Source organism: Lontra canadensis, unplaced genomic scaffold (genome assembly GCF_010015895.1).
Source record: "Lontra canadensis isolate GAN:19392208 unplaced genomic scaffold, GSC_riverotter_1.0 scaffold27, whole genome shotgun sequence".
Classification (NCBI taxonomy): Eukaryota; Metazoa; Chordata; class Mammalia; order Carnivora; family Mustelidae; genus Lontra; species Lontra canadensis.
In genome coordinates, this window is record NW_022631021.1 from 7,584,189 (window position 1) to 7,605,369 (window position 21,181).

The window sequence follows — 21,181 nt, forward strand, 5'->3', positions numbered from 1 at the left end:
CCACAGACTGCCATGAGCCCTTACATGTGTACTTGTCCCTAATTCAAACTAGGCAGAAGTAATCTGTATGGGCCAAGGTCAGGCCACCCCCAAATGTGCCACTTTGACATGTCGATTATTTATTTATTTATCTATTTATTTATTTATGATTTTATTTATTTATTTGATAGAGAGAGACACAGTGAGAGCAGAAACACAAGCAGGGCAAGTGGGAGAGGGAAAGCAGGCTTCCTGCCAGGCAGGGAGCCTGATGTGGGGCTCATTCTCAGGACCCTGGGATCATGACCTGAGTCGAAGGCAGAGGCTTAATCATATGAGCCACCCAGGCACCCCATGTCGATTATTTTAAATAAAAGTTACTTAAGAAACAACCAAGGCAAAAAGAATATTATGTCCCTGTCCCTTGTCTCCAGAAAGCAAGATGCAGATCTCCCAGGTGAAAGGTACCCTCCCAGTATTAGGTGGTAAAGAGACATCCTTATCACCAGAGATAGGAAATTTAGAGCCTGGAAGGTTCTATAAAATAACTCTTGTTACTGGCCCAAATTCTGTTCAGAATTCCTTATTAATTGAAACTCCCCAAATTAAGTTTTCCTTGTTCTGTCACTTCCTCACAGATTTATTGTTTTTGTCTAAAAAGTATAAAAACTGCCTGCCTTGGTCATTTCTTTAGGTCTCAATTTCATTATCGGGCCTCTGCACACATGTAATAAAACTTTGAGCTTTTGATTCTTAAACGAGCTGGAAGTCTTTGAAGGGTAGAAGGGAAAATGAAATCCTCCTCTACAAATGTCTTTGAGTCTATGATTAAGGCTGTCTGTAAGAAACAGAGCTCAAAAACTATCATCATATCCTGAATTTATTTTACCTATTTCTTCCAAATCCTTTACTTTTATTTTTTTTTAAAGATGTTATTTATTTATTTGTCAGAGAGAGAGAGAGAGAGAGAGAGTGAGAGAGCGCACACAAGCAGGGGAAGTGGTAGGCAGAGAGAAAGGCAAGCTTCTTGCTGAGCAGGGACTCTATTCCAGGATCCTGTGATCATGGTGACTTGAGCTGAAGGAAGGTGCTTAACCAGCTGACCCACCCAGGTGTCCCAGCCAAATCCTTTACTTTTTAAAGTAATACTATCATAAAAATCCTGATAAACATTCTCCACTTTATGTTGTTTTTTTACTTTTCAGGATTCCTTCACCTTATTTTAATCACATAACACTCCCCTGAGATAGTAGGGAAATGGATGCTGGCTCCATTTTACAAATGAGAAAACTGAGGCACAGAGAAGATGAATGTGTTGCTTAAGTAAATATTGATAATTAAAGATTAGGACTGAACATTAATCTGTGTCTTCTGAATTCCAGACTGCTGTGTTTGCCACTGAATCATTAAATTAAACTCATTTATATTTATTTCAGCTTATAAATGAAAACTAATTTGTCAATAATTCTTCCATTTCTTTTAGTCTTCAGTCTGTCACTCAATTACTACTTACCCCTATATGCTACATTATTTGTACTTTACTACACAGATTATATCAGAATAAGAACTGTCAAAGCTGAAACAAAGAGGACTGAACTTGAATCATTGGTTCCTTCCATCTTTCAACTAGCAGAAAAAAACAACAACTTTATATAATTTATATATACATATAATATATATGTAATATATACTTTATATATATATATTACTCTGAAGTAACACACTACAAAGAAAATCACTATAAACCTTGAGGCTTTGAAGTCAGAATTTAACATTTTATTTCCCTAAAGAACTTAATTTTGGAAAATGCAGTATCAATTTTATTTTGGGGATATGCATCTATATAATTTTAAGAAAGGGCCTACCTAGAAAATGTAAACAGTCCATTATGTCTAACACTTTTCTTTCTCCATGTGAGTATTAAAAAAAAATCAAAAACATTAAAAACAGAAGCAGGGAAAATGATTAAATCATCCCAGACGAGGAATCACCATTAAGGTGACATCCAGGAACTGGTCTGACACAACTAAATTTGGTGCTGTTAGGGGCTTGCTTGGTGCTCACAGCAAGTATATGTTATCTCCTGTTGGATCTAAAACCATCACAGAGAACATTAACAACAGAGGAGGTCACTTTGAGACTGTGATAAAGTGAGATAAAATGAAACATGGTCACAGGACAACCCACAAAGTTCCAAACATTCTCTTCTCTCAGCTAGTAAGAGTGACTGTCACTTGTTCACCAATTACAGCAAGTTTCCCTCCTCCTGGATAATTCATTAAAATACCCAATCATAGATTCCCCCCACCACATCCAGACATTTAAATCCAGAGCAAAGCCCCACTTCCTAAAACCCTCCTTGAAGTCACCCAAAAGAAGTCTAAACCCTTAATAAGTCTTTCTAACACCCTCTTTCCAAGATGCTCCAGAGTTTCTTATGTTAATTTTCCCTCAATGCCAAGAGTAAGGAATACAACTTGTTCAACTATAAGTGTCATCCCAATGGACTTTGACTTTAGGATGCTGACCTAATAATAATAATAATAATACTGATACTTATAAACGGTTTGCTGTTTACCAGGTTATCTCCCTTAGAGCATCTCACACGGTCCTCCCACAGTCCTGTGAAGTGGGTATGCTATTGTCCCCATCTATAGAGGGGGAACACAAGTATTAAATGGTGATAACTAAATTTAAATAAGTGTTTTCTTGTGGAAGGCCAGCTTCCACTATACCACATCAATCTATTATTAAATATACCCAGAAAATGTCCTGTAATTTTTTTGGGCAGAGGAGAACTAAAAATTTATACATGTCCATCAAGAAAATCCATTCAACAGTAATGTATTGGATACCATTAGTACAAAGTTGCACAGAGAGATAAAAAGACAATGAAAGAGAATTTCCTTACATATACTAATTAATACCATGATGAATTTGATGTTTGATTAGGGATTGCAATGAAAATTCAGAGAAAAGAGAAAACATGGACTGCTACAAATTCAAAGTTTTGTGCAATAAGAAAAACAGACCACAAGGACCACTGGACATATACATACATACACATACCCTTCCAGAATATCACATTTAATTATTGGTATAGATGATAAAGGAGGAAAATGGGGTAACGTGTTTATAGTTAGTGAATGAATCATAGTGGATCCCTCTTGTTGCTCTATATCTCTCGCCAATCTCCCTCCATCAACAGTGGTCCCTGTTCTTAGATATGATACAGATTAGGGACTGATAACTCATACTAGGAAATACTACATTTCCTAGGAAATACCCTTTCTTTTCTTTCCTCTCTCCTTATATGGATCCCAGGCAGACAGTTTTCCCTTACCTCAAAAGAAGTGGGAGAAAGTTGGACATCGACTAAGGAAAGCACCTGATGAAAGTAGGATGTCATCTACTTTGTTGATGTCAAAATTTGCATAAATAAAACATATTTCATTATTTTTTTAATCAGCCCTACGTAGCATCCACTTCATTAGGGTGGTTATATATATTTCTTAAAAGTAGGATGCTAGATGCTGCTTTGCTGTTCCAACGTGATTCCACCCTGAAATACCACTGCCCATCACCACAAGGCACATAGTCAGAGCTTGTAAAGTTGGTGAGTTGAGACCCTATTTGTTGTTTCTATTGTTTCTTCTGTTCTCCTCTGGTCTCCACTTGACAACTGGCCTAGCCAAGGGGAACCAAGCATATAGGTCTTGGCATGTTTTCTTCATTACCGACATACTGCCTATCATAGCTTTACACCTTAAAAAGATGTCCCTGGGATCTCAGGTTGGATGGCTACAATAAATGTAGGCTAAAATCACTGAATTCTCAAATTATCCCCACTCACTGAAGTGGAGTATTTATACGTGTTTATCAGAACTGCATTCAACTTTTCACATGCTTATGTCTGAATGAATCCTCCAAAGAGATTACAAATTTCTTGAGATCCGGACCTATATATTCTTCTCAGTAGTGTCTTTCAACTTGTTGACACATGATGATGCTTTTATATATAGTGAAGGCACATGAATCTAGCTATAAGAGAGTTATTTTTAAAGAGAATTCCAAATGTTTGCACCAAATAAATATTACATATTTCAAAAGCATAATGTCAAAATGTTTGGTAAAGTATAAAACCTTTTTTTTTAAATCCTAGCCATTAGAATTCCCTTTGGAATAGTAAGGAAATTGGGATACAACATGGTAAGAGTTTTATATCTTTTATGATACAACTAAATTCAAGAATGGAAATAATAGTAAAAAAAAAAAAGTAAATTTATTAAGTATCTGATATATATCCAGAATGACTGCCTATGAGAGAATATGAGCTAGGCCAGTTTTACAAATAATAAAACATAAAATTCCAAAATTAAAGAAAGACCTACACAAAAGAAAGACCTAATTCTAATGGTCTGAGTGATTCCAATGACAGTGTAATACTTTAAAACACAACTAGCTTGAAAACATGTGGTTACTACTTCAGTGATAAAACAATTATATCAACTTAGAAAAATGAGTTTTCTTATCTGAATTCTAACAACTCAGCATCCTTATCTCTTGACCCCCAGGCATTTTACTTCTAGAAAGTTCATGGAAAATAGACTACGTGAAACATGGTTGATAACATTTTAACTGATCGGTGCCATTTTTATCTTTATACCAATGGGGATTTACCAAGGTAAAAGAAATAATAAAAACTAATATATTAAAAGAGATTCTATAGTTAGCTATTATTTTTCATTTCCCCACATTTTCTATTTTTTCACATTCCATGGACAAATAAGAATGAACTATATTTGAATTTGTAAATGTTACAGCTCAACATTTAAAAAAACTCTAAAATTTGTATAAGCTTGCCCTAATCTTTGGAGAAAGGGCATTAATATATATATATGTGTGTGTGTCTATGTGCTTGTCTGTATACTTATAGAGAGACAGAAATAACAGAACATAACTGACTTCATAAATAGATTTTCTGGGAGTGATTTGCAAATAAGGGATCATAATTTTGACTCCCAAATATTCATAATTACATGAATATTGAATTGTACAAGTTATAGTCATAATTCATAGAATTCATAAAATTGTAGGAGTAAATATAACTACCACATCTTTAAATGTATATTTCTGATATTGGAACCTAGTAGTCTTTCTCCAAAGTAAAAGGGAACAAGCTTGTGAGATGACTGTCAGTTATCTACATTTTGGAGGACTTTCAGTCTCAAGATGTTTTAGATACTTAAAATTTCCAGAGAAACTGAATCATTGCTTCATGTCATAGGATATTACTTTGGGGAACTGAGAGTACAAATGGGACTGAATGTAAGCTGGATAATATGTTTGGAGAGAATTGCCACGATCTCAGCTATGTTGCTTGCATGCAGAATGGGATAATGAAAAAGTCTCCCAAGGAGTAGATCAATGGTTATTTATATTGGTCTTTGCCATTCTAGCCTTTCCCATTTCCCACACATGTCTATCTCTTCCTCTAAAATATGCCTTGGCAAGTTCCCAGGAGATTCTGTCATTTCTGTGTGTTTTTTCTCTCATAAGTTGGAAGCCTCTTGAATTGAAGATCAGTGTTTTTAAGTTTTTAGGTATTCATTTTATGTTTGAATGTTTCAACAACCTAAACAGCATTATAAAGACTTCTCTCTGTAATAATGGGTGAAGTCATCGAGTTCAGGCTAAAACAGCATTGAAACATTTAAAAGGAAACTAAAATTTAGGATTCCAAATATACTCTATGAACAAAATATATAGTCTTCATAATCACATGAAGTTATATATCATTTCTGAGCTAACCATCTTATGCATCTAACAGCAAATCTATAAGGTTTGTTTTCCTAACAAATATCTATCATTTCCGTACATGATCCGCGGTGAAGCCCCACTCCTTAACTGAATGCGTGTGAGACAATGACTCACAATGAGAAGGACTGCCTCTAAATCAGTCTCTCTAGTTATAGTATCAAGGCAATAGTCAACCTTAAGTCTTTGGGGCTTCTTATAATTTTTCTAGGGGTGAAAATTGAATATGGACAAAACCTTAGCGGAAAGACTTAATATAAATTACAGAAACCGAAGAAAGGTGAGCTTTGGTACTCAGTCAAGGAAATATCATAAACCACTGCATATGATAAGATCAAATAAGTGCCCAGTTTTAAGCAAGAAATAGTAACCAAAGGACACATTTTCCATTGTGACTGAATAAAGGTTGTGTTCATATATTTCCTACGTGTACCAGGGGCCACATACAAAGGACACAAATAGAAAGTTCACCAAATGCAGAATATACTCACCTGGGCACAGAGCAATATTACAAGGCTTATGATGTGTTTCAGGTCCTTCACACGGCCTTCCTCCATACTGAGGAGGTGTGCACGACCTTGTTCTTGTTCTTTGGCCTCGACCACACGTAAATGAACATAAACTCCATGGTGACCACTCCTCCCAAACTCCATGTACTGTAATAAAGCAAACAAGCTTCAACAACAAAAGCAGAGAGGTAAAGTCAAAGATTTTTTTTCTTAACTATAACAAAAAAAATCATCAAATAGACAGTATGAAGATATTTTAAAAGCTCAGTTAACACTCCTATTTGCCAAAAGAATACAAAGGTTAATTTGAAAATTCATTAAAATAATGCAATATGACATGTGCATTTTTTCTGTATTTGAACAGTTATTTGTCATAAACATTAAATGTGTTCTTTTTTAATGGAAACGCAGCTCTCTCCCTCATAGTAAAATTGCCACGAGTTATTTTTTAAATACAAGTAATATAAACTTATAAGGTAGTATAGAAAACTAAATTTCTTATAACAGATATGATCTTCTGGAGTTAAGTTTGCATTTAAATATATAAGGGTCAATGTAATTCTTAAAATTTCAGGACTAACGACTTCGATGCTGTCAAAAAATAAAAAAAAAGATCTGAAAGTTAGTGGTATGTATTTTAAATAGCTTATAAGCTTCACATTTTAGCAAATAAATGTATTTCTGCCATTTTAAAAATGTGGGTGTTTAAAGTCATTGTCTTTGAATAAACTCTATGTACTCTGTCTTTTCAAAAACTCTTACTACTCGCATAAGATTCTCCTCTTTGTCCTCTTTTAAAATGAGTGGCAAATAAGAAGATTTCTTTTTTTCTTGTAATAACTTGATGCACTGGAAATCCTCCTAATAAACAAAAGTTTCTAGAGAAAGCAAATGATCTAATTAGGATTATTCCTAACTTTAGTACACCAATACTTCAATTATGCCATTATGATGGGTTCAAACTAATCAGAAATATCAACAAAATTTGTGCTCCCTCCCTAAGAGCCACTATGCATACATATTGATATCTTTTGCATAAAGTCCACTAGAGTTCAGAGTTTAGATCCCTTCTTTGTCACAGTCAAATCACCAAGCTCATCCCAACTTTTAATATTTGGGATAGTAAGGAATAACACTCTGTGGATAATACACATAAAAAGAAGCTGGGCAAAATGTGCTCTTTGGCTCAAAAGCTCCTGTCTTAATGTTGAACCTCTGGTCTTAGTATGCTCTTAGAAGTTCATGAGCAGAAGTCCGATGGGACACCCACTAGAATGAGAAGGGAGAGTAGAAATATAGAATGGATGATGAAAAAGATTTCACTTTCTCCTCAACTTTGGTAGGGGTAAGCAGATTCCATACAAAGTGTCAGAGGAGTTATGTGAGTAAAGATAGTCTACCTAGACTGTTTTGCGTGTATGTGTGAACCAAGTTGTTACTTTAAAAACACATATATTATACCTTAATTATGAGGCACCCCATTCTCTTCTATTTATGCTATTGAGTTGCCCCAACTGGTTGTGAAAATACACTGAAATATTGAAAAAGTTAGCCTCGTTTGTGTAATGCTCAGTGAAAAATTCTTCAAGTTTCTGAGAAAGTTGCTAGAAAATATATTTTTAAAATATTACATAGAAAAAAATTAATTTCTTCTTCACTCTTTGTGAAAGAAATTAATGTGTTCACATTTTTCTCATTTAAGGTTGAAAAACCAAAACCACTTTGTATCTACTGGCATAAGATTAAATAATGAATCTATATTCAACTCTAAGGAAAAAAAAACGCATATACTTATATTTACATATAGGTGTATATGATCAATGATAGCAAAATATTTTTAAAATATTATATATGAATGTATTTTGTCATATAAAACATATCTTTAATCAATTTTTGCAAATTACCAAGATTTCTCCATTTAAAAACAAACTTTTCTTCCCCTAGAGTCTATAGATCATATTGCTGATTCTGTTAATTTTCTCCTCAATCAAATCACACTGTTCTGTATTCGTTGAACAAAGCTTAAAAGAAAAAAAGCTGCTAAGTTGACAGATTTTTCTCTATTAATCTCAAAGAAATGTTGATTAATCTTGGTGGTTTAGTTAAATCATAAAGCTGGAGTCCTCTGGAAAGTATGTTCTCCCTAACACTCTATTGTTCTATGGTGAAATTTCAGAAATTTCATGACTCCTCCACATCATTTATTAAAAAAATTTAAAAAAATACTTTAAAAAATTATTAATAATTTATTGTAGATATTATTGAATTAGTTGGAAATTATAACACATATCTTATAAGTTTATAGATGCTATTCATAAGATTTATTTTAAAGAATAAAGATATTTTTATTTTAGCAACAAATTATTATATAAATTCTTTTACTTTTCAGTAAATTACGAAAATCTTTAAAGAATCTAGTTCATTTGGAAAATGTGCTTAATAAAACCAAGAAACTTTAATCAAATAAATCCATCTTTATAGTTTTCTTCTTTGCTTAGACACTAGCTATATTATCACATCCCTACTCTCTGCAATCTAAAGATGAAATGAGGAATATACAATATACAAATTATATTATTACCAGATTTTGAAATAAGCAGACAAATTACCTTATAATTTACATTGGGATGTATAAAACAACTCCTTTAAGTGGAAGGTTTTTTTCTTAAGAAATATATAGATATGGATACTGTGACATGTACCAAAAAAAAAAAAAAAAAATATATATATATATATATATATATATCAAACCATTCCTTAGCCCAAATAAACTTCTAAGGGATTAGGACACATATAGAGTAGACCAGTGGTTCTCAACCAGAGGCAATTTTGCCCCCCAGGGGACATTTGGCAATGTCCAGAGAAATTTTTGATTGTCACAGCTCAGGGGAAGGAGGGACGCTACTGGCATCCAAGAATGCTCAGGCCAGCCTCCCACAACAAAGATTTATCCATGTCAAAATGTCAATAGAACCGAGGTTGAGAAACCCTGGAAGAGATCATAAAACTGTAAGTCAGAAACCAGGACAGTAAATACATAATTTAATGTAGCTCTTTACTTTCTCAATTTACTTGTTATTTAACTCTATCATCTTCTGCTCTGAGTAATAGAAATTTTTGAAGAGACTATAATGTCCAAGCAACAATCTGCAAAAAGCTGGATGTCTTAGGATCCATGTTAGAAGTAACACATTATTATGCAATTTAATTAAGAAAGCCCTTCTTTTGAAATTAGAATAATATAAGTGAAAAGCAGCTAATTTATAACACTATAGATTAGGCTTTAGTAGGTCAAATAAATACAAGCTCAAATTCTATCATTCCATATATTTTATGGAAAGTGGCTTTGACATTCATTTTGTCCTTGTGTCATTTCCATTCATTAAATGCCAAACACATTTGAATATCCATAGTGTGACAACTAGGCTATTGATTTCTGAGCTAATTTTCTACTTGGGAATTTAAAGTATTATTTTAGAAAGATATTTACACTGTTTAGGTACTATTTAAGTTTTTAAAATTACTTTCAGTTACAGTTTTCATGACATACTATATTTTTTAAAAGTACATATTTATCGGCATGGCAAGTACCTAAACAAAATACAGAATACAAAATATTTCATAATGAATACAATAACCATCTAAAAGATACCCTACTTCTTATAGTGAAATACTTATTCTATATTTTTAAAATAGCAAAGTTGCCAAATTAGTGTTCAGTTTTAGAAAATTAAAAAGAAATCAACAAAACTCTCCATTTTCTTCAATTCAACAACTGAGCTATAACAATGATTAAAAGACACATTTTTCTTATCGTATTATGTAACTAAATTTAGAAAGACAAACCTATAGTACATGAAGGTGAAGAGGAACTAATGATTAGTATGTATTTCTTCAGTAGCTATAATGGTAGGAGGTTTAAGAAATTGAGGAAAACTTTACAATCAGAATATTATTCAGTTTTCTAAACATCAGACACAGAGTGAAAGGGAAAGCACTCTGGTCCCACTACAGATGCTCTCCTTGCCCAGTGAAGGGATTAATCAGCAGTCCGTGAAGGGATTAATCAGCAGTCCCTGGCAGAAAGATGGAAGTTTCCATATGTCAGCCCTATAACTGTGGATAACGAGTGGCTGGAAAGTAAGCACTGAATGGAGAATTGCAGAGAAAACTTTAGCACCCTCTCAGACTTCCACTTGGGAATCCATTTACCATTAGACTCTACCCTCGTATGTTGAAGGGAACTTGATTTTTCAGAGGATACTGAGAAGATAAATGTATATATCAAGCACAGCTTAATTCTCTATTGACACTTTTCTCATTGCCCAGAAGAGGAACTCTGATACTGTAACTAGGGGCCAGCTTTAAATATGAGACAATGTACTATTCCCACACCTAGCTGAAAATCCACAAGCATTTACTCATGAGGTCATTTTAGGTACAAAACTGAGAAATTTGATAATTTCGAAAACCTTCAGCTCATTTTTTTTTTCTTGCCTAACAGACCTAGAGTCTGTTTGCTCTCCCACCCCTGGTTTTGTCATCATTTTTTATTATTCTCCCCTTCCATTACCTCTGTAAGCACTTATTCCCCGATTTTTTTTTTTTTTTCCACTTGATGCTCCTTCTCACCTAGTTTAATTTCCACTGACTCTCATGGATTTTTCTTGTGTTCACTGGAAATTTTGCTGCTTCCTGCTAATTCTGTCTTCTCTTCCTCATAGTTTTCTGCCCTGTTTAGCCTTTAGTTCTACCTGAATCTGCTGCTCTGCATCTCCCAATTCCATCATAAAGGGATTTCCCATCTCATGCATCAGCTCTCCTCATTCTGCCCACCATTTCCTTTCCCTCTTGTTTCTTCCAGATTGTCTTTTCTTTTATTGTGACAAAAAAAATACATAACAGAAAACTTATCATCTAAACTATTTTAAGTATACAATTCAGTAGTGTTAAATACATTCCCATTGTTGTAAAACAGGTCTCCAGAACTTACTCATTTTGCAAATCAAAACCCTGTACCCATTTAACAACAACTCCTCCAGACTGTCTTTTAGTGGTTTGCCCTTGCTCATTCTGCTGCGAAATTGGGACTATCCCTGCCCTTCCCCCATGCCACCCACTCTCAAATCTTACTTTTAGCAACTGCAAAATCAGCCATCTCTGGAAATGGAAGTCATCAGAAAACTTTTACCCACAGTGTAGCAGATGAAAGCCTGCTGCAGTGCCTATCCTTCTCTTGTTGCCCACCCCGTTTTGGAGGCCTCTAGTGGATGCAAGTTCAGTGTCAATTGCAATGGTCAATATGTTTTGACCATGGCCCATCCACCAAATAGTTGAACAAAAATATAAACCAGGAGATTCACAATATCATGTGCTTTGGACTTCGTGAAAGAAAGCCCAAATTCCTTTTTGTACTCATTTTTACATGAAAGTCAGTAATTCAAGGGGAGATGCCTATAACATGCATGTGGGCCTCAAATGAGAACAAAATGTTAATGTCATCTGGAAAAGCTCACCCCCCCCTGGGCAAGCTACCGGGCTATGCTCTGTTTAACATTGAAGATTTTTTTCCCCCTATAAAGACTTTGAAGTTTACAATGCAGTGGATAGCTTGGATAAGGACAGTCACCTGAATAAAATAAATTAACAGAACGTCCTTTGGTCAGGGGAACTATTTTCTCTGATAGAGCCAAATAAGTAATAGAAAAACAGCTGACTGCTTTAAAAACTGTATCAACTACTGCCTTAAACAATGGATACAGATCACATTTCCAGTATGCCTGCAGGTTACATTTCCTCAAATATTCAATTGGTCATTTTTGCCACCTGAAACAAGGAAAGCTCTTAGAATCTTATTAGATGCAGATACAGAAATTCCAAGCGTATAGTTGCCATGGGTAGGAGAGTCACTTACATAATTTCCTGACTGCTCTGAAAGCAGAAATCATCACATGTATGATAAAATTCCACAGCTGAATACAAGTTAAACTTATCCACTTTAATTAAAATGTCTATACCCAGTTCATATGAACATAACAAATCTTTCCAAATGCGTAGCATGACACAATTCAATAACATCCACAGTTGTAGTTGCTGCTAACACTACCTGGACAGAGGGCAGTGTTATTGCAAACCCTTGATTCTCTTAATGGGCCGCTGCAGTGTGTCCCGTAAGGTGATACACAAGTTCTGGTTCGCACCTGCGACCCTTGACCACAAGTAACTGAGCATGTGCTCCACTGGGACCACTCTTCCACACCAGATTCACCTGTGTGCAAGACAACAAATAAACATGAAATACCGCTTTGAATATTCATCTACTAAGCATCATACCAAACTGACATTATGACATGCAGGAATAGTTTAAATGTAAAAATATGACATCACATCAAAAGGTACAAGAAAACATTTCAGCGAAAAATATATATAAAGGGAGATACATATGACACTGATGCAAGGTCCAAGTTTGTTATAACCTTGTTAGCAAAACTACTCTTCACAAAGCCACTGTGCTACACACACCAGGGGACCAGTCAGCATTTTTCAACAACGATTGCTGAAGGGATCTTCTTCAAGCCAATCTAAGGCTTTGTCCTTTGGGTGGGAGAGGAAGCAAAATGTATTGCTAAATGTACTCTGGCTTCAGGGAGTGGGAACATATGGATGTATTCTTCCCTAATCCTTCACTGCAAGCAGCCTCCTTTCTAATGCTGGATGAGGTGGGAGTTAGGGCATATCTAATTTTTATTGTGTTAAACACGGACATTTATAATTTATTTCTAGTGCAATTCTTACTTTTTCATCCTATGACAGCTATTTATTTTGTGATGATTTGTTTAGAAACCTGTTGCTCACAATTTTCCTGATGATGTAGAGGAGTTTTACTCAAAAGGAAGGAAACTTTCTCTATGGTTTCTATTAATTTATTCAAAATAGGGCCCTAGAAAGCAAATTGAATGTCTGAATTCATTAATTTTCTTAAAGAAAGCATCACACTAAAATTACATCTAGTTTCTATTATTAGCTAAGTCATGTCCAAAAAAAGACTTAAAGTCAAGAATTCCTAAGACCATCGCAATGGATTTCTGATTCTGTTGACATCAGGTTCGGGATAGATTTTTAACACTGATTTGAAAACTTGCAGTTGTTTTTTCCCAAATACAAAATTGGGGCATTTACCTGCTGGCAGGGAAGAACTTATGTTAGTTATTTCGTTGTGGGAAAGGTTTGCAGGTGAAGTGTTTCTGAATACTTTGTATCACTGACTGTAAAACCAAGGAATAGTTTATATTTTATAAGTTCTGCTTAGAATTTGCCTTTGAGTTATCATTCAAAAAATAGAATATGATAATTTATTTGTCCATGTCTTTTTTTCTTTGGAAAGGTTAGTAAATGACATAGAAATTACTTGTAGTGCTGCTCAAGACAGCTGGTCCATAGACTGGTACTCCAGGACAGAAGGAGGTTGGACCAGAATGTAAACTCAACTTGCTGATTTCTTCACTGAGAATTTCTTTTTTCCAAACAGACAAACAAAAAAGTTAGCTGAAATAAAACATGTGCTTGATTAAGTAGTTGAATTTACATTCTGGTATAAGCCTCTTATCTCCTCAGGGTCCCGGGAAAATGAGTTCACAGATAGGCATAGGTTTACCAACTACAATTTGGGTAGCACCATTATAAAGATTCGCTCTTATATTGGTCGGTGTTATGCACCTAGGCATAGATTATAAGGCATTTATGATTAGATACATATCATAAGGGCACAGACAGTGGGAACTCGGATTGATGAATTACATCAAATAGGACTTTTTTTTAATGTTGGATCAGTGTTTGTCCTGAAAGTCCTCTATAGATGACCCTGATTATTTTAGTTTTTTTTGTCTTCACCAATTTATACTTAACTACTTTATAATAATGGATGACCATTTGAATAATATTTAAAGGCAGGTCTCATAATTTGTTCTTTTACATTAAAGAATACTCTAAAAATTAAAAATCATTATTCTGGAACCCAATAATATGGCAATGGTTAAAAAATATCCACACATATATGTATATATGAACATAAATATTTAGGGATGAAGAATTTAAGAGTAAAGTTAAGAAAAATATAATGCAAATCTTTTTCTTTTGATATTCAACCTGTGTTGTGATGAGAGTAAGTGAAGTAGAAATATTATGTTGTATGTTATTAATTAAGAGCTAAAAAACCTTGAACAATGTGAACTCTATAAGTAAAATGATAAAGGTTATGCATAAAATTGTTGTATTTTTCCACAAAAGTATTCCTTCTCTTACCCTGCCTTGTTATGATGGCATTAAAATGTTTTTATTAAATTGAGCAATGAATCAGGATCAAGATCCATTTTTAAATGTATTTCTGTACAAATATTTGAAAATCTGGGTTGCTTCTGAGCATATATCATAAATTGGCCACCTTCACTCGTTCAAATTGATGGTTCATTTTCTTGATCAAAAACAAAATAAATAAATGAATAAAATACATATTGGCTTTCACATTGTGAATCAAAATTTGTCATTCAAATATCAGCCTACCTACCGAAATGACCTCATTAGATTTCAAATGGTATAGTTTCAAGTGATATTTCCACTAACTAGTTGTGATTTCCATGCTGACACTTCTTCATTCCAAAAAGTGTGAAGACTATTCTGGTCCAGCAGTTTGGGTAACTATGAGAAATACCTCATATACTTTATAAGAAAGACATATATATATTTTTAAAAACTCACTGACATTAAAATAGCTAAGTATAATACAAAGTGTACTATTTTTAATATATGTGTCTTTGGTGATAGCACAAACTACTCTGGTTCCTTAGCTTGTAACAGAGAAGGCACATAAAACATGGTATGGAACACTGAAGTATCTAAGGCACTATTAAGGCTCTTTATCCTGACATGAAACATGAAAGAGGACTGGAAAAGCACTGTAATTAAAGTCAGAGGACCTGTGTTGGATGGGAAGCTACTGAATATTAGTTCTGTGACCTTGAGGAAGTCACTTTATTTCTCTGAACCTCTCAACAAATTGGGTAATACATCTACCTCAAAATGCACATGTGAGGATTAAATGAGATAATATATAAGACTGCATTTTAAATTACAAAATATATTGATATAAATTTTTGCTAGTATGTTAAAATCATTAAATTAGAAACATATTTTTAATTTTTTATTTCTGTTTTAGATAACATGCTATCCTTTACTAATATAGGCTATTTTCCCCACTGGAATACAGGAGCACTTTCCTAAACATGTTTATAAGATCATTTGATGACTATGATTTTAAAAAGCACAAGTAAGTGCAATTAAATTGTCTTAACCCATCTTTTGGTATTTAATTTGGATGTCTATATTAAATATCTGTATCTTATCACTTCATTTCATTTTCTTCCATAAATATAAATTGTGTTCTAGGCTATTGGAGATAGCCTATTCAGTTATATTTAAACTAGCTTACCTCAATTATTGGACTAACCAAAATGATTAAGTTATTTTGGTAAAGTAACATTATTTTACCAAATGTTACTCTTTTAAAAACAATGTCCACATGTTATTATTTATAGAAAGCTTGCTTTTCAGATACAGGATTTACTAATCATATTGGTTGAAGAGGCCAGGTTATTCATTTTGAGAAGTAATTCTTAATTATAAAGGTTTATAGGTTTTGCATCATTTTCCCTCATGACTAATATAAAATATATATTTTAATGTCTTCCTCATTCAATTTTACCTCTATTGCATTTTTCTTCATTCTCAAATTAATGTTAACAAATATTATCATTGTTTATTTGTAACACAAGTTTCCTGGTTTGAAAGACCAACAGAAAAGTTTTATAAATAAACCTTGACTTTTGTAAGATTTTGTTACTTACTGCACTTATTCAAACTAACTACCTTAACACCTAAAGAAAGTATAATTTCAGAAAGTATTGAAGGGAAAAAAACAGCCTCTCTCTGTTTAGTTGCTTAGTGTCAAATTATATATTTTAAAAATTATTTAAAATCATTCAGTTTCCCAGTCTTCTATCAGTATTGTAGTAATCTAATTTTAAAATAATATTATATGTGTTTTTATATTTACCTATTTTTCTTTAAAATAAAATAATAAGTATTTATTATGCATCAATCCAAGATTGGATTTTTCGGAACTTTAATTTTTCATTGCCTTTTCTAAAGTATTGTTAACAATATAAGGAAACGGTTTTAATGCGCCTCATGGATCTATTTAACAAGTGTTTCATCTACTTTACCAAATCATGTGTTATTATATTTTAGATATAAAACAATGTTTGAAAAGGAACAAGTAAATGAAAAGATAAGATAGTAATTTCTATTAAGAAAACATCATGTTCTTTGTGATTTGAATCTGCAAAAAAGGTTTTGGCTAAGAACTGAATTCTCTTGGTTTATGTAATAGGCAAAAACTGAATTTATATAAAATCTACTGGCCAAACTGCATATTTATGCATCAACTAATTTTACCATATTATTGGGAATTTAAAAACGTGGCTCACCATTTCACTCCCAAATGACCCCATTTTTAATAAATTTCAGCAAGCCAGTGACTGCCACCTCTTGTGCAAAAAGGAAGAACATCTATAATCTTGCAGAAATGCCCCTGTGAGATGGCACCAGGAAGAGGCTGAGTCATCAGCCCATGCCCTATGCCTCTAGTTAGAGTCTAATACTCCCTAATCTCTGGTCAGTGCTTGAGACTTTTTGCTCCGTGAAAGGGAGAAAAATACATTTAATAATTTTAAAATTTACCTGACCCTCGCAATGCACTTTTGGACCTGTTCGAGCAAATACCAAAAATATGTCACCTTTTGTTAAGTAAGAAGCTGCATCAAAAGCAATCCAGATAAGCAAGTTTTCTTCATTTCTGGGTCTGGCTGCAACATATATATTAAAATAAGCTAAAAATATGTCCTTAAGGTAGAATTTATTGTAAACGTTCTTCCTGTTCTGAAGAATTCTTTGACCTACTTACAACTAATGTGTTAAACTCTACTACTCACCCATTACCAAGAGCACAATCCATTAAGAATATTTACATTTTTAAGTTGTAGATTCAAATTTAATGTTCATAATAAATAGCATAAGAAAATATAACTAAAGGAATATTTTTCAAGAGAATTTCATCAAAATCAGTCATCATCATATCAAAAAGCTGGTCAAGTATTTGAAACTTCAGTATTAATGGTAAAACAGATCATCCAGATTGGAATGTATAAAACTTTATAAAGACATAGATAAAACTGTTAGTTTGCAATTTCCTGAAATAAAAGTGACAGCTAAAAATGTTCACGACACAGTTAAAATACATTTTCATCTAAGAATGTACTACATGCAATGTAAACAGATGGAATTACAGCCCATTTATTATGATGAACCAACATATGAATGCATTTAATTATGCTATATATATATATTTCCCCCCCCAAGGGAGGTATTTGAAAGTAATCTAATTAGTTTAGGATTAAAAATTTTACAAACCAGAAAGTGATTTTTGTTGATATTTAATTGTTTAGAATGTATTTATGGCTTACTAATAAAGACTATCAATTTTTTATTATTAAGCTTATACAGCAAAACTCTCTTTTCAAATAAAAAAATAAATTCTGAAAAAAGTTTCTAATTTCCATACATTTTAACATTTAATATTTATATGATGTAGGACATTTGAAAAAATGTCACTCGACATCTATTGCTAAGTTAAATTTCATCATTTAAAGTCCTATTTAAAATTCTAGTTCTGAAAAGTCCTACAATAACCAATTATTGATGAAATAACTGTTGACTTTCTTTAAAAGTTTAAGGATACATGTTAAGAAGTTAATTGACATGAGTAAATAATAATATGTAAATCCTAAATATCCCATACTGAAAACAGCATAAATCTCACACATTTTTTTGGTGCACTTTTCAACTCAAAGCTACTTCATTTATGGACTTTAACTGGTGACGAAAAAAAAAAATGGCTCAAAAAAATATCAGCTCCAAAAACTGACAAATGTGCAGCAAAAGATTATGAAAACATGCAGTGGTTTCATTAAATTAACAACAATAAATAGAAAAATGTAACTAACGTATTACCAGTTTGTGCCATAAATTTAGCAGCATCAGCTTGTTCCTGAGGGACCCTTTTTTCATGAACAGATCGAGGTCGCTGACTTTTAATTGTATGATCTCCCATCATTCCAAATTCTAAAGACAGAATAAAGGTATATGAAAGCTTGTGTGTAGACATTTCTCACAAATTACATTACTGTCTCATGCAATATGTTCCTACATATACCTAGAAGTTACTGATTAAATTTACAGTTCTAAATTTTCGAGGTTGATCTACTTGGAATATTTCTAAACTCAAGTCAAAAAAAAATCTATAAACAAGAGCAAGGTTTCAAGAAACAGTAACAGTTGATAGAATAACACATCAGGTTTTAAGTCAGCTTAATTAACAAATAGTGTACGCTTTTCTGAATGTTTCCAAGCAATACATCAGAAAAAATACAACCACAGTGTTAACTGTTGTTTTTCAGAGAGAGAATCCTGACTGTATAATACCCCCTTGCTCTCTGAGTAGTAACCGCCCCCCACCCCCACCCTGAGGTTTTCAACACTTACTCTTGAGGAATGAATGAATAATCCTGTAACCTGGCTTTCCTAATGTAAACAAACATTCACTTAATGGAGTATTTATCCAAAGATGGGGTTGATCTTAGTGTCCTTTGAAAGCTCATAGATACTGAAGTGATTCTAATTCTCTCCTGCCTTATGTCCAAATAGTTGCTCATCCCTTTTCTAACCACATGTAAGACAGTGTTTCCTCTTTTAAAAGTTCTGTTTGAAAAAGGAATGGCTCCAGGTTTCTGTTATTTCATCCTTTAATGTTCTACTTCCTATGAAAGAAAAAAAATATCTGGGCCTAACTCAGTGACAATGGGGAAGAGGAAAAAATAAGTTGAACAAAAAACAGACTCCATGTAATATATTTTTGAAAAATTCATATGCTTGGAATTCTGCAAGAGTTCCATGCTTCTGACACTATTGCTGTAAAGCAGTGCTGTTTTAATAAGACAAAAGCCAAATTTATGGGATAGTTGTTGAGTCTGGCTCAGGGGAGGGAGGGAGTGTGGGAGGAAGGGGATTCCTGAGGGGCAGGCTATCACAGTGTTTCTATTACATCAAGGCAATTGCTGGGCCCTTAAGACCAGGACTTGGATACAAGACAAAGATGATTGAGTAAAACATGTTCTAATGATAGTACAGATATATTGCCAGAACCAACATCAATATTTGGGAATGTATAATGCTACCTTTTCCAATTAATCTTTAGGCTTCTTCTAAAACAATACAACGTACTTTGTGCAATTGAGCAGTGTGTTTTGTAAGCACTAAGTCTACCCACATTTTTATTTTACGTAAGGAGGAAAGACTATAGCAAACATTTTTGTCCATCCTGGTGAGTTCTCACATAAAAATTAAAGTGTGGCACCTGACAGATTGATTTGTCAGAAATTCTTTCCAGATATTCTACCCAAGAGAACATCCCAAGAGAAATCTGAGAAAACTAAATGTGTGTTTGTTTTTGTCAGTTTAGATAAAAATCCAAGGCAGGAAATGGAAATTTTCATAAAATGTCAGTTGGCTTAATCTTGTAAAATCCATCATTATTTTCCATTGCCGCCAACATCCTCTCATTCCATTCATTTATGTATGCTGCCTAAACTATATTTCATTATGCTAATAAGAAGCATCCGATAATCACATATCATTTAATGATTTTGGAAATTGACTGCTTAGAAAGTTTATATCTAGACTCTTATATACTACCCAGTATTTTAAAATATTATATATAACGGAAAATTTTGGGGATCTGAAACAGCAAAAGAAATTCAGTAGTAATTTTTATTAACATTATGTTTTACCTTCAGTCCTCTTGAATTTATCATTTAAATTGTGTTTGTGTGCATGTCTAGCCCTTAGAACATTTAAGTCAGAGTACATGTATGCATAAATAAGTTGCAGGCTTTAATGGTCACATTAACAAAGCTTTGGCACCGGGAGGGAAAAGAATATTCAAAAAAATTTTTTTTCTATGCCTACAACTTTTTTTTTTCTGCTGCTGCTGCTTTTGAATTTTTCCTTACAACTTCTTTTAGTAAGTAACTTTATTACCTGTTCTAGAAGAAGACAATTCTTCAAGTCAATGACAGCATGAAAATAGCCTATAATCTGTTTTCTAAGAATAGGTAATTTATTCGTATGAGGACTATAATCTTGAAATTTACAGGTCCGAGTATGTTGGTGGACACTGCTGAAATAATTTTAAGAGTGTCATATTAAATTTTTAATGATTTCTGAAGTTTAAACACAAGTAAAGTACTTATCTTAAAAGCAGATATTAGCATCTCTGTGAACTATTTTATATTATTAGCTGGAATGTGATTTAAATCTCTCAAACAGGTATGATACAAATTAAATTTCAGTATTCTTCACTGGAGTCACTTCTACTCAATTCTACTCATCATCAAAAATCAATGTTATGTGAACATTAGTAGCTGCTACTTAATACTGGGATACTTAACACTCGGTTACAGTATTTAAGAAGAAATTCTTTAATCATCTATTACCTTGATTATGTATTTTTGTATAACTGAAAGTTTCAAATGAAAATTTTGATTATTTCTGTCAATATAATTCATCTGGAAAACTACTTTTAAAACATGAGAACTAATAGGATGGTTTGATATAACTAAATTCCCTGTAAGGCAGAAGACATGCTATTTATTTCTTTTTCTCAGGTGGAAAAACAACACTATGGTGGTATTTTTTTAATGTTCCAG

At 33.2% G+C, this 21,181-nt stretch overlaps 1 protein-coding gene across 4 annotated transcripts in view; it reads right to left on the reverse strand.

The window, feature by feature from the left end:
• Positions 1-21,181, reverse strand: part of ADGRB3 (adhesion G protein-coupled receptor B3) — a 721,557-nt gene that overhangs the window by 424,790 nt on the left and 275,586 nt on the right. For all 4 annotated transcript variants that reach the window (XM_032864447.1, XM_032864448.1, XM_032864444.1 and 1 more), the window contains 3 exons: positions 18,429-18,539; positions 12,412-12,573; positions 6,288-6,452 (listed from right to left, as the gene is read on the reverse strand). In XM_032864447.1, coding sequence (XP_032720338.1) covers positions 6,288-6,452; positions 12,412-12,573; positions 18,429-18,539 — 438 coding nt within the window. The remainder of the gene's footprint in view (positions 1-6,287; positions 6,453-12,411; positions 12,574-18,428; positions 18,540-21,181) is intronic.